The sequence below is a fragment of the Chaetura pelagica genome, unplaced genomic scaffold, assembly GCF_000747805.2.
Source record: "Chaetura pelagica isolate M959 unplaced genomic scaffold, ChaPel_1.0 scaffold264, whole genome shotgun sequence".
NCBI classification, from domain to species: domain Eukaryota; kingdom Metazoa; phylum Chordata; class Aves; order Apodiformes; family Apodidae; genus Chaetura; species Chaetura pelagica.
In genome coordinates this window covers 1,942,182-1,956,158 of record NW_009953064.1, presented here as the reverse complement: position 1 = coordinate 1,956,158, position 13,977 = coordinate 1,942,182, and the positions used below count along the sequence as shown (strand labels likewise).

Here is a 13,977-nt window from a genome sequence, read left to right as displayed (position 1 = left end):
GCTCCGCTCTGTGGGTGAGTCTTCCTCAACAGCAAGGTGTCTGTGTGGACTAAATCTAGATGGTGAGATTTCAGTTCAAGGCACAATGACATGTGAAGTGGCAAGAATAAATTTTGACAGCATGAGCTCAGCGGACCTAGTGAGACGTGTTTGTTTTCCAGACCTTCTTAAGACCAGCTTGCAAAGAAAACTTTTACTACTTAGAAAGTAAAGCATCCAGGGCTGGCATTTCAATCCTTAGGGGCCAGGGAGTGGGTCTGGTGTCTCAGTGAGGACTGAGAGCCCAGTGGTGGGTCACAGAGCAACAGGCCATTCGAAGTCAGAGCAGAAAGCCCTAGAGCCTCTCCTGAAATTCATGTTTCCAGTGGGTAAAATACTGAAACTGTCCAAAGGAGAATGATCATAAACTAAAACCAAATAAATACAAAAAGCCCACAGCATCACCCCTTCCAAACTGCACACTGAGGCTGTGTAAGAGCTGTCATGATAAAAACAAGCCCTGGCAGAGCAAAATTATCACCTTAACATTAAAAACAGCACAGCCAAAATACATGTGGTTTGAACACAGGACAGGAAAGGTTAACAAAGGAAAACATTTAAGTCCTAATATGGTCTCTGGAAGTAAAAAAAGTGACAAAAGTGTCTAAACTGGGAAGTTTAAAACCCCTTTTTCATTTTCCAAACAAAGCACTGATAACAACACCGGTTTCATTTACATATGTATACATTTTAACACCAGCAAAACATGGCTTTGAACCTGCTCATCATTTCTTAGATCAAGCAAACGCTGAGGCTGACCCATGGCCACCAGTGCAGAGATAAAATGCAGACAGTATTAAACCACTTAGAGCAGTCTCCCACTGCAAGCCTACAGAGGTTTCCTCAGGTGAGTCTGGGCTTGAGTTGAGAGGTGGAAACTCTTTCACTGCTTGCAATAAAAATAAAAATAAAAGAGGAACAATGTCGAAGAATTTTCTCCTCACTTCCAAATGATTTCACTTTGTAACTGTGCTCCTGAAGTTACTGTAGCTCAATAATAGTCTCATCAGGTTTATAGCCATTTGCAATTAAAATATACAGATTATTCTCATCTTGCTGTTAAACTTCACACAATGAACTACAGAATCTAATAATTTGGGTAGGAAGGGACTGTCTTGTCACCAACGTCCAGCTAAAGCACAGCTTGAACGTTGGGTCAGGAAGCCCAGGTCTCCTCCAGCCCCAGGAATGGCCTCCAGGGCCAGAACCAGCACAACCTCTCTCCCCTGTAGTGTGCTCCTCACAGAGAACCTTCCCTACTGCAACATGTGGCTGCTGCCTCTTCTCCTACCTATGCACCTCCAAGTTAAAACACTGTTTATTTAGTGTGATTTTGGCAACTCTGCACTCCGAGCTCTGGAGGGCTAGGCATGACTGGCATGTACACTGCTTGGTTATCCCATTAATATCTCCACAGCCGTGTAGATAATCAGAGATGTGTGTGCGACTTTTCAAAACTTACCAACTACAAGTTCTTTTCAAAGAAAACATACCTATTTCTTTGTCCATTTAACATCATGAGGGTCCATTTAACATCACCAGGCCTCTCAGGGGCGGGAGCTGCTGCCTCAAGCCCGGCCAGCCACACGCAGCCCCTTGCTGGAGCAGCTCGGTGAGGCGAAGCGGGGCTGAGGGGAGGCGAGGGAAACTGCAGAGGCAACATGCAGCCACACGGGGGCCCAGGGCAGGTCTGAGCGGCAGCATCCGGGCTGCTGCGGGCTGGGCCCTGGGCTACGTGCCAGGTCCTGTCTGCCCCAGAAGGCTTCCAGAGAAAATAATACATGGAATGCATTACAGTCCCTAATTCCAGGCACCCAGCACCGCGGGCAGGGAGGCCTGGGACGCGCAGGAGGGGAAGAGAAATTCCTGAAATCTATGGGTCAGTGACATCTGCATCTTGTGCTTGCCACGGTACCAGCTACGTGTTTCATCTTGTGCTGACTTGGCTGCGTGTTTTTGGACCCACTTTAAGTGCTGAACCTACAGTAGTTATGTCAAGGACTGATTCAGCTGCAGAAAAAACAACTGGCACTGCATTTGTACTCCTGCAGGTCCTGGCAGTGGGCACACACCTCTTTCTTGGCCTTGCAACAGTTGCCCCACTGGGCAGAATCTCCCTGTCTTTTCTAGATCTTGCCACTGGACATGCCATGGGTTTGCTTGGTTTTAGCACTGAAAGGAATAGGAGTAGGGAAGGGAGAAATATCTCAGTGATCTCAAAAGTGCATCCTCCTTGCTTCTGTTTTTGGGACTGATCTGCTTTCAGTTGCTGCCCTCAGAAGTTACACTTCTTTGCTCTGAAGCCATGCAGTAATTCCATGAAGAGCATACTCCAAGTGGCTTAAGTGGATTTTTCTCCTTCTGTAAATCTTTAGCCAGAGTGTGTTGAGCAGTTTTTATCTTCCTCCTGATATGCTGTAGCTTGCATGTCGTGGTGTCTTTTCAGGTCCAATTTTCCTAACTTGTGTTCGTTGTAGCTTCCACAGGATCACAGAACGGTTTGGGCTGGAAAAGGCCTTAAAGGTCACCCAGTCCCAGCACCCAGCCCCGGGTGCTCCAAGCCCCATCCAACCTGCCCTTCCAGGGAGGGGGAATCCAGGTTCTCTGGGCAACCTGTGCTGTGTCTTAGAATCATAGAACTGTTCAGGTTGGAAACGCCCCTTGGGATCACCAAGTCCAACCATCATCCCTACTCTACAAAGTTCTCCCCTAAACCATCTCCACCAACACCACATCCAGGGACGGTGACTCAACCACCTCTCTGGGCAGCCTATTCCTATTCCTAACCACTCTTACTGTGAAAATATTTTTCCTAATGTTCAGTCTAAACCTGCCCTGTTGCAGCTTGAAGCCCTTCCCTCTTGTTCTGTCACTAATTACGTGTGAGAAGAGACCAGCACCAACCTCTCTACAGTGACCTTCCAGGTAGTTGTAGAGACTGATGAGGTCTCCCCTCAGCCTCCTCTTTCTCAAACTAAACATTCCCAGCTCCTTCAAGCATTGTTCATAAGATTTATTCTGTAGGCCCTTCACCAGCTTTGTTGCCCTCCTCTGTCCTTGCTCCAGCACCTCGAGATCTGTCTGGAGTTGAGGTGCCCAAAACTGGACACAACGCTCCAGGTGTGGCCCCACCAGTGCTGAGCACAGGGGGGCAATCACCTCTCTGCTTCTGCTGGTCACACTATTTCTAAGACAAGCCAGTTCCTTTATCCAATCTCTCCCAGTTCACAGGCTCTGCCTTCGGATCCGCCGCCATCTGGCAGTATGAGTCGCTCAAGTCACGGGTCCAGACCTATTTTGAGGAAGCTCGGGCAGACTGGTTGGATAAAATACGGCCGCAGAAGAGGGGGGACTTCAGGAAGCAGGTACACGGAGCCAGGCCCAGCTTGTTTGCTCACGGGTGGGTCCCTGCAAAGCACGACGCACGACTGCATCTTTCCTCTGGGGCACCACTTGTACAGCACAGACTTGTCCTGTTTAACCTGATCTATAACGTGAAGAAACACTAAGCTCTCAGCAAACTACAGCAGATACATTTCCTTACAAGAAAAATATGGATAGAATTAGTTCTAGAAAACTAACTGCAAAAGCTATACTGGAGAAAAATACCATCTTCACCCTGAAACGCAGGGAAGAGTAGTTTGTAGTAGTATGTATTCCTACAATACATACCTTTTCCTTTGTAATGCTGAAAATACTCTATTCTTGCTATGCCTAAGTGTTCTCAAAAGTGAACAAGAACTCTCAAAGGGGACAGAGCTAGTTTAATCTCAAACATAAAACCTTCTGAACCTCAAGCATAAACATTTTTAATTATCTGGCTTCTGATACATTTGTATTTTCAACCTGTACTTTAGAAATAATGAGGGGTGAGAGGGTTTTTTTTCTTTATGAGCACTGACATTTCTATGCAAATACTTTGGAGTTTGGGCAGTAGAAACTTACGTGCTTCAGGACTTGTTAAGAAATTTAGTTGACATCCTGAAAGCGTCAGTCATTTAGTTTTCAATTAAGTGCATTTTAAACTAAACTAAACATATATGTCTGGTTTATGCTTGTTTCAATGTTGCTGCTGAGGTTTGTGGTAGATCAGGCTTGGTTACTCTTCCAGGTCTGCTTGTCCAAGGGAAGCGGGGCTGTGTGTGGAGCTGTTTTTTGTTGTGTGCATTGTGTGCACTGTGGAGCTTCTTTTGAAATGGGCATGTGCTGTGGGTTAACCCTGGTGGACAGCTAAGCACCAGACAGCTGCTCACTCACTTCCTCACAAACCCCCAGTGGGATGGGAAAATATTGTTTAGTAAATGAAGGGTGAGAAAAGAGAGTAAAAAAACAAAACAAGTGATACAAAGACAATCACTCACCATCTCCTGTAGATAGACCAATACCCACCCAGTTCATGAGCAAAAAAGATGGCTTAACCTCCTAAAATCCTCTCTTTTCCCTTTTATTGCTGAGCATGACATTATCTGGTAGGGAATATCTCTTCGGTTAGTTTGGGTCATCTGCCCAGTTGTGTGTCCTCTCCCCTCCTATTGTGCGCCCCCAGTCTATTCACTGCAGGGGCAGAGTGAGATACAGAAAAGGTCTTGATGCTGTGCAAACACTGTTCAGCAAAACTGAGAACATTAGTGTGTCATCAGTACTCTTTTGGACAAAAATCTAAAGCACAGCACCATGTTTGAGATGCTATAAAGAAAATTAACTATCCTGGTGTCAACTCAGGCCTAGTGCAGCATGCTTTCTTGCTCTGCATATATGAACTGCAGGTGAGATTATGATTGCCAATTAATATTTTAAATAATTTTCTGTTTATACTTTTGTTGTCCTTCAAAACCTGAAGGGGAGGATCTGTTGATTAGCTATAAAAATATAAACCAAAACTGCCCTGTTGTTAATAGGGTTGAACTCATAATCCCCATCTTCTACTGCTAAGTTTCATTTTTAAAAGTTCAGGATCTCTCAACAGCTTCTGAGAACATGTGCTTCTTGTATTTTAGGAAAATCTTACTTGTTTAGTGTTCTTATACTGGAGAACTTTGTAGGAAATCCTGGCAGCTGTATCATGTGCCAGAGAAATAAAAAAATACAATGAAGTTGTTATTTTTATATCACATAGTGAATTATTTGTTTCATACAGCATTATTTCCCCCTGCCTCCAACCTACAGATAATTTTTATGACATTGTCCCCATCAGTATGGTTGGATGGTCATTGAGCTGTCAGTAAAATATTTGTCCAAAATTACTCTGAAAGCTGAGGAAGGGAGAGAGGGGTAGAATTTGTCTGTGGGCTGACTGCACTCAAAATAAACTTTTTCAGGGGTTTTAAACTTGGAGGAGGGCTGGGTGAGCTGGACGCAAGGGGGAATGGATTCCACATCTTGTGAGCCACCTCTGCAAAAGTGACCCTGGCACAAAAGTGGAATCTCTCCAAGGTGGGTGGTGTGATGTTAGACAGCATTAGGGTGAGGCTCAGTCAAGGCAGGGTTTATGCTAACTTTGGCTAATCTGCTAAAGAAAGCATTATGGGCTAGATCCTTGTCTAGTACAACCAGAGGTTAACGCGTGGGGTTGTGTAGAAGGATACAACCCCTTTCTTTTTGAAGAAACTCTTGGTCTGTGTTGGGGTATTTTATGAAAAGGAGGCTAGATATCTATTCTTAAGTAAGGCAATGCCACCTTGAAAAGCTGAACCAATCAGAAATAAACACATTTGAAATCTATTTGCTTAACAGATTTCAAACAAATGCTTTCCATTCTTAAAAAAGTAGAACTTTGTGTGACTGAAATTGCAAATACTCTACAGTGGCACTGATGCACAACTGTTCCATTTCAGGTGAACAGCTGGTGGAACAGCCTGACTGAGGGTCAGCGGACTGTGACAGGTTTGTGTTAGCTTACAAGTATTAGACATTCACAGGAAGAGAAATATGGCAAACAGGTACAGTATATTCAAACAGATGGCTTTCATACCACACTTAGGTTGTTAGGCACAAAGCACGTGTAAACTTAGACCTGCACATACACTATGTCTGCTACACTTACTTCTCACATGCTATTTTTTGTATGCACAATAGAACACCTGTGCATCTGTGTGGGAGAGTGAGGAGGATGAGCTAGAATCTTCTTCCTCAGGAACTGTGAAAAACAACAAATGCTTTTAGATAGAATATGAGTATATGTATTTAGACTGAAATAAGATTGCAAAAAACATCTGTGAAGTAAAAAGCTGTGCATTTGCCATCTCCCAAAGGTACCTATGCCTTAGCAGTGACAGCTCAACTTTTTATGCTCTGTCTCTGAACAGTATTTTTACAATTACAATCAAACCCAAACCTCCCCAGAAAATGGAAGGGATGTGTACTGGGTGTCTCTGTGCTTTCCTTAGTTCAATGGAACTGTGCAGCAGATTGGTGGCATTTGGGAATAAGCAGCTAGAGAGGCAAGAAATGAGACCTCTTAAGCTGGCTCTTGTTTCATTGTTTCTACAGTGGAATTGAATTTTGAAGCCATAGCTTCAATGTCCTTAAGTACAGGTTTTCTGGATTGTTGCATTCAATCACTACATCATATGTTAAAACAGGTGCAATTAAATGTCATATTTCTGAAAGACTTCCACTATATAAATACAGCTTTAAGTATATTTCTTTTGCTTTTTCTAAATTCCATATAAAGTCAGAACTAGATACTGTTTTAATGAAATAGTGAAAAAAAAGGTATGATTCTTGTTATTGAATGCTTGTTTACAGTAAGCATTATGGCATGTTACATTCATGATTTCTTCTTATCTTCTTTTTTTTTCCCCCTTAATAGGTATTATAGCTGCAAATGTCTTTGTATTCTGTTTATGGAGGCTGCCTGGTATGCGACAGATTATGTTTACCTATTTCACCTCAGATCCATCCTCCAGTAAGTGAACAGTAATTTGGAGGACTTCTCTACACTGGCATGTAATAAACCCTCTCCTCATACTGCAGAAGCTTTGGATGGCATGGTTTAACTGCAGCTCCATCACCCACAAGCAATCTCTGTCATGCCCAAATACCTAATTTTGTCTGGGCAGAAAACACTTCTAGGGGAAAAAAGCTAGAAGTAATGGATTGATAGAAAAAAAAACACCAAAACAAAACCACCCTCATTTTCTTTTCTAAATATTGTAATGTTAAAGCTGTTTGCCTCCTGTCTGGCCTCTCTGCATTCAGTGGAATGCAGCTCCTGCCTCTGTAAAGGTGAAGAGGTCCTTCTGTAAGTGATCTCACTGCTTTCCTGGACAGAATGCTAATCATGCCAGTCTTTGGAAAGGAGGAAAAGAAATTATACTAAGTATTGCCATTCAAAAAGTAGTCTCAAATGTGATTAATTTTTTTTCCTTTACTTCTCTGTGGGATGCAGCTAGAACAGTCATCAGTCACATGCATGTGTGCTTTTGTCAATAGACAAGCATTAGTCTGTTGTGTATGGAGTCCTTGTTTCAAAGTTGCTTTGGGTCACATCAAAACAAAACACACAAAAACTTGACTTTTACTGTGTGTGAAATGCTTTGAAGAGGCTAAGTTAGGAAGGCAAGCTGCTAGTATTTAATGGCAAAACAACTAGTTTTAATTTCTACAGTAGAGGAAAAAAAAAAAAAAGGATGAGAAAAACATGTTTGGAGAGTACTTTCTGCTTTCCTTTTAATTTCTGCTGAAAAAGTGGAAACTCAACCAATTCCCCCCACACACTCCAAAGCTAGAGATGGCTGTTAGCCAGATTTGAGCATCAGTCATCCCCAACATCCTCTCTTAAAAAATATGCATCTTTAAACCTGCTAATTGGCACTTTTTTTTGCATTTTCAAGGCTGCTGAGGAGAACTAGTAGCTTTTTGAAAAAATGAGTTAATTGTAGCTAAATAATTTTATATAGATGCTCATATTAAAAATCTTTCACCATATACCTATATAAATAAAATCTAATTTTCCTTCCCAAAGCAAAGGAGACATGCTGTAATATAAATCATAGAATCATAGAATGTTTTTGGTTGGAAGGAACCTTAAAGATCACCTAGATCCAACCCCCCTGCAAGGGCAGGGAGGACATCTCCCACTAGACCAGGTTGCTCAGTGTCCCATCCATCCTGCCCTTCAACACTTCCAGGGATGAAGCTTCCACAGCTTCCCTAGGCAACCTACTGCAGTGTCTCACCACCCTCACACTACATAAGTTCTTCCCAGTCTCTAACTGAAACCTCATTTGAAACATTCTCCAGTAGGTAATTAAGACTTTCTGAAGCAGTTGTTTGTACAGCTTGCACATCTACCTTTCAAAAGGTATTACATGGAATTTGATATTTGTTGCATTTCTGGGTTTATTACATTGCTTGTGTTGGAGAATTCCACGCATAATTAGCCTACAGTATATCTTGAGCAATTTCTGTGTAAGTTGAAGCCAATTAAAATGTGGGTTTTTTTCATTGCTTTCTCTTTTGTAGGAGCTGTGTGTTCTCCCATGCTGCTCTCTACATTCAGTCACTTCTCTCTATTCCACATGGCAGCAAATATGTATGTTTTATGGAGTTTTTCAAGCAGCATTGTCTCTCTTCTGGGATGTGAGCAGTTCATGGCAGTGTATCTTTCTGCAGGTAATTATATATATATATTTACAATACTTTAAAAATACAAGTATCTGTTCATGCAAGGAAAGCCCATGTATGGTTAGTAGCGGTGTGATGACAGATGGCCATGATTCCATCCCACACATTGCTTTATACTAACTGCAGTACTTAATTGCTGTTACACAGAACTCTGGTGGGTTTAGGATATCTGGCTTCAAAATACCATGACAATACAAGCGTCTCATTTTAAGTCATACTTGGCTACCAGCATAAACTAGCTCTTAACACAGACTCATGGAAAGGTGACATTTAATTCCAGTTATAACAAACACCTTCCTCTCAAAAAAAAAACCAAAACACAAAAAAACCAAAGCACACCACCTACACAGTAGCTTCTTCAGGAAGCTGTACAGATAACACTGTTGTCCTTTCTGATGCTTGCCTGCATTGTCTCCAATAGCCATTTTTCCTTTCTAGGGGTTATCTCCACTTTTGTCAGTTACATTGCTAAAATGGCCACTGGAAGGTTTGAACCATCCCTTGGAGCTGTAAGTATCTTGGAATTTGAGAGACCTTACACATTGATCTCTGCAGCCACTGTTAACCAACACCCTCCCATGTTCTTTAACCTGCTTGCAAGCCAAGAATATAGTGGAAGATAGGAAACTTCACCAAAACAAAGTAACCAGGTAGTTAATCCTGTGTAACAATTCTCCTGTTCTTCAAATAACTCCTGTAGCAGCAGCCCAGAACTAATGCCACTTAATGCTAATGACTTACAAATGAGTACTTCACAGCAGGACCTCTTGTCACTGAGCAGATAGTTCAGTTCTATAAATTATTTCATAAATGTTATTGCATAATTGTCTATCATAGTGTTCTCTAATTGAAAATAAAGTACTTTAGAAAGAGATAATGTAATCAGACAAATAGAATCAGCATGTGATGCTACTGAAGTTGTAGGGCATGTTGTGCAGAAAGGGCAGCTCTGCTGCCAGAAGTCTCACAGTATGAAAGAATTGAGGCAGGCTGAGGAGGTGTTATGGTTGTCTGTCCTTTATAAGTATTCTTAGTGGAAAATTTTAAAACATTTCACTTGCTATAAAAATTTGAGGCTCTAACTTAGCCAGCTGCCAAGTTTTAAAGGCTTCTTAGCTGACTTTACCAAATAATTTTGATAAAAGCCAAAAGTCAGATTCTTATTTCCCAATTGGAATGAAAAAAATCTGGTGAGCAGTCCCCAGGTTTTATAGTGCTACATTTGTTGTTTCTTTACAGGGTCAATAAACTATATCTGGAGCAAGTTATTTCCCATTAGTCTTATTGATCTGAACTTACTCAAATTGCCACATATTGCATTAGTTCACTGTATTCACAGCCTTTCCTTTGAGATATTTTATGGATACAAAAGCCCTTGGTCAGTTTAGTACAGACCAGAGAACTGCTTGTTTCATTGACAAAAGATTTATTGTTCTGTCCATCTGTTACTTTCCTTGTTTTGGTACAAGCTTCAGAATGATTCCCTTCATCTGAGATGTCTGTATTTCATCAATATATGTTAGATTTCTAGGCTTTACTGGGAAAAAAAGTACATTAATATAAATGGTTATCTTAAAAATCAGGGTGGTTATTTCTTGTAAGAGCATCTACGGGGTATTGTTTTTTCAGTATTTATAGTTTAGATACTGAAATTAAATAAGGGTGTCTTGTTTTGGGTTTTTTTCTGAACTTTGCTGTGGTGCTTTGTACTTTGAGATTTACCACTTCATCTGAAGGTTGCATTTGACAATAAAAGGTGAAAGGAAAACGGGTTTACACGCAGAAAAATACATTTTCCCTTATGTAACAACTCAGCTTACTTTCCTGTATTTTAATGTATTTCCAGTCAGGAGCTATAATGACTGTCCTTGCAGCCGTATGTACAAAGATGCCAGAAGCAAAACTAGCCATCATATTCCTTCCAATGTTCACATTTACAGCAGGAAGCGTAAGTGTCCTTCAATTTCAAAGAAATCCTACTCTTAAAATATTTTCCCTATATGTCTCCATTATCTGAGCATGTGTCCTCTTTTTTTGTGTTTCTAAGCTGTTGATTTTATTTTGAAAGACAATACAGGGCATGGAAGTCCTGGAAAGAGATTTGGAATTGCCACAGCCTAGCATGGTCATTACACAAGTATGGAGTGAATTTTAGAATTTTCTTAAAATTCCAACCCCATGGGTCTGTTTAAAATTGACACTAAGAAGTTAAAGAAGAGGGGAAGGAGGGACTTGGCTTCACCTGTATGAGGAAATGTGCACACAAATGCTGCTCCTAGTGATAGTGTTACTAGGGTGATAGTTTTTCTAGAAGCACTTTTTACAGGCTAATCTAATACTGATATACTCTTTCTTAAAAAAAACCTTACGAACAAGATGGAAAAAACAGTATCACTTTTCAAGGGAAATAACATTCCAGCTCTGGAGGAATACCTGTCTCCTAATTTTGATACCATTTTTTGATAGTTTTGATAACACTGTTGGGATTAAAAAGAAACTACTGAGGCTTTTCTTTAAGTGTAATACCAAGGACTGCTTTTTCTGTTACATTTCAAGCACACCCACTACCCCATTTAAGAAAAGCTTCTCATGTATGTCCTAACTTACCTTAATAAGTTAATCAGTCATCTTTGGTCCACTACTTTATTTTACTCTTCTACTTAAAGCAATTAAACTTTGGCCAGGTTGGCTGGGACTTTGAGCAAGCTGGACTAGTGGGAGGTGTCCCATGCAGGGGGGTTGGAACTAGAGGATCTTTAAGGTCTCTTCCAACCCAAACCACCCCATGATTTGTAATTTCAAGATCATGAGATATATATTTTTGATGAGTGAAACTTAAGAGATTTTAATGATTTTTTTTTAGATGTAGCCTTCACGTTTTTCTCGCACTTCTGCTTGAGGACCTGTTTTTATGCATGGTACCCTAGAACTGCAGCTTTCTTAGAAAAACATGAACAAAGTAGAAATATTCAGAACCACAGGGAGCAGTGCCATGAGGAAGTGCAAATTACAACAGTAATACAGGAGCAACATTGGCTATTGCAGCATAAATGTTGGAATCATTTTAGCCCTATGTAATTATATTTCTAAACTTTATCTACTCCCTTAGCCTACATTACATATACTGTAAATCTGCTTTTAAAGTAAAGAAGCCAACGTAGCATTATAGCTGCTATTCTAACACATATGCTTAAGGAGAGAAATCCTACTTATAGTAACATTTCATCCTATCATTTAATCTGCTGGTGTTTTTGGAATTAAGTGTTTAGTAAATTTTTGCATAATTCCAGTTATGGTGGGTTTTCTGCCTTTTAACAGATGTGTCATTTGGAAGGGTGTGATGATCAATTTACATCAGATAAGATGACAGGGTTGCTGCCCAACATAATTCATGCACTAGAGAGTTGTGTTTGAGAGGAGAGATGCACATAAATCTAAGCTATGTCAGAAGCAGGGAATGACAATGTTGCCATTATGTGTTTTGTGGTGCCTTTTACAGCCTATCCTTTTTTTTATTCTGACCTGAGTCAGGAATATATTTGTAGTTTTAGAAATGAAGACGGAAAGATACCTGAGTATTTGAAAAGGGGACATTCTTACCCTGCAGTACTCTGTAGCTGCTCATGTCTGTGTTTTGACAGCACAGTATACCATCAAGTTTGGTTTTGAAGTTTTTGGTTTTGTTTTGTTTTTTTTACAATGACTGCTTTGATAGAAAAGTTATGGGATGGTCTTTGATCCCAAATTTTTGCTCTGGGCTGGAATATGAAACTTGGTTATAAGTGGCCAATTTATGCTGTGACTGATCCTGTCTATTCCATGTTTTATTCCTTTGCAGGCATTAAAAGCCATCATTGCATTTGACACTGCAGGGCTTGCTCTAGGCTGGAGACTTTTTGACCATGCTGCACACCTTGGGGGAGCTCTCTTTGGAATGTAAGTCTGTATTTGCTGGCTTCTGTTTGTTTCATATTTCAATTCACGCTTTTTTTTTTTTCCTCTTTGCTTGCTTTTATCTCTGAAGTTTGGAAAGTTGTCTTGAGTAGCATTGAAGACAACCCACTGTTATCCTTGTAGTGCTATAAAATGGCATGGAAAATACTGTTAACAAATGCTTAGAACTGGAAGAAATTGACCTAAACTGCCTTACAATGACAGGGTAGATGTCATACTGTCCTGTCACTGTCACCTGGGTTGGCTGGCTCTGTCCTGCTCTCCCCAGCACACTGAAAATTGGCACAAGGCAGAAAAGATTCTCACAAAACACAGCATGGACAAATTAAAGTAACTTTAGAATTAAATAGCTAAGAAAATTCCTTTGTCTCAGTATTTTTCCGCTAATTGCCAATTTAGAAAGAGCTACAGAGTGAGTACATGCCCAGGCCAAAATTCTTTGAGCAGTCTCTACTGCCCTTTTTCAGTGTTGCTGCATTGTCTTTGTGTGGAGCCTTCCTAATTGGGAAGAACTTCTAGAAACCAGTAGTAGGAAACAGCTCTGCATTGTTCCATGTTTGGACTATGTTTCCTAATGAGCTTTTCCCCTTCTACCTGATTGCATTCTTGTCTTAATGTGTATCCTTATTGCCAAGAGCATTTTTTAACAATTTTATGTCAGCATTTAAAAGCCTAACTGAAATTACCTCCTATCCTAAGCATTTGAGTTACTTGATTTTAGCCATCAGCATGTTCCTCAGTCACAAAAAAAAGCTTCAGTTAGTTTTAATTAGTGTTTTCTTTCAGGTGGTATGTGACTTATGGCCATGAGCTCATATGGAAGAACAGAGAACCACTGGTGAAAGCTTGGCATGAAATGAGGACAAAGAACACAGGAAAGGGAGGAGGTGGAAGATCTAACTGATTTAATTCTAAAGATTCCTTGTACCCAAGTGGGTATATTACTTGAAGACATGGGATGGAATTGGTTTTGAAAGTTTTTTGCTACTTCACATTAAGCTTCGAGGGAGCTGAAGCTTCTAATGTAAACTGCAGTTACAAAAATGCATAGCAACAGAAAATGAACTCTGACAAAGGTGGAACAATAAAGCTTTTTATCCTGTTGCTTTCTGAGGTAACAGTCTGCATTACACTTTTAAAGAAGGAGAAGTGACCAAAAGCTCTATCCAAAAAACTTCAAAATGGGGTACAACTGGTTAATATTTAGAAAGATTATTTTTAAACCTGAGGAAGTTAATGGATCACACATTGCCCTAATGTCCCCCAGGCAAACAGTAGGTTCTTTCCTAGAAGACATGCTCTACAGGTTGCACTCAACATAAGGCTCATAAGCTGAAATGGTCTTCAGTGGTGAAA

The 13,977-nt window shown here is 40.6% G+C and overlaps 1 protein-coding gene across 1 annotated transcript; it reads left to right on the top strand.

The window, feature by feature from the left end:
• The first annotated feature begins 85 nt into the window (after nt 1–85).
• PARL (presenilin associated, rhomboid-like) lies at nt 86–13,731 on the top strand. Its single transcript, XM_009996766.1, has 9 exons — nt 86–139; nt 3,264–3,404; nt 5,874–5,922; nt 6,851–6,946; nt 8,506–8,655; nt 9,106–9,176; nt 10,514–10,615; nt 12,506–12,603; nt 13,408–13,731. The coding sequence occupies exons 1-9, from the start codon at nt 86–88 to the stop codon at nt 13,523–13,525; spliced, it is 879 nt and encodes a 292-aa protein (XP_009995068.1). The 3' UTR covers nt 13,526–13,731.
• Nucleotides 13,732–13,977: the final 246 nt, after the last annotated feature.

Excerpts from the sequence above, each read along its gene's own strand:
- PARL (XM_009996766.1), top strand. The coding sequence starts at position 86 with ATGACATGTGAAGTGGCAAGAATAAATTTTGACAGCATGAGCTCAGCG. Across the intron at positions 5,923-6,850 it reads GGGTCAGCGGACTGTGACAG|GTATTATAGCTGCAAATGTC; the intron begins GTTTGTGTTAGC and ends CCCCCTTAATAG. Across the intron at positions 6,947-8,505 it reads CACCTCAGATCCATCCTCCA|GAGCTGTGTGTTCTCCCATG; the intron begins GTAAGTGAACAG and ends TCTCTTTTGTAG.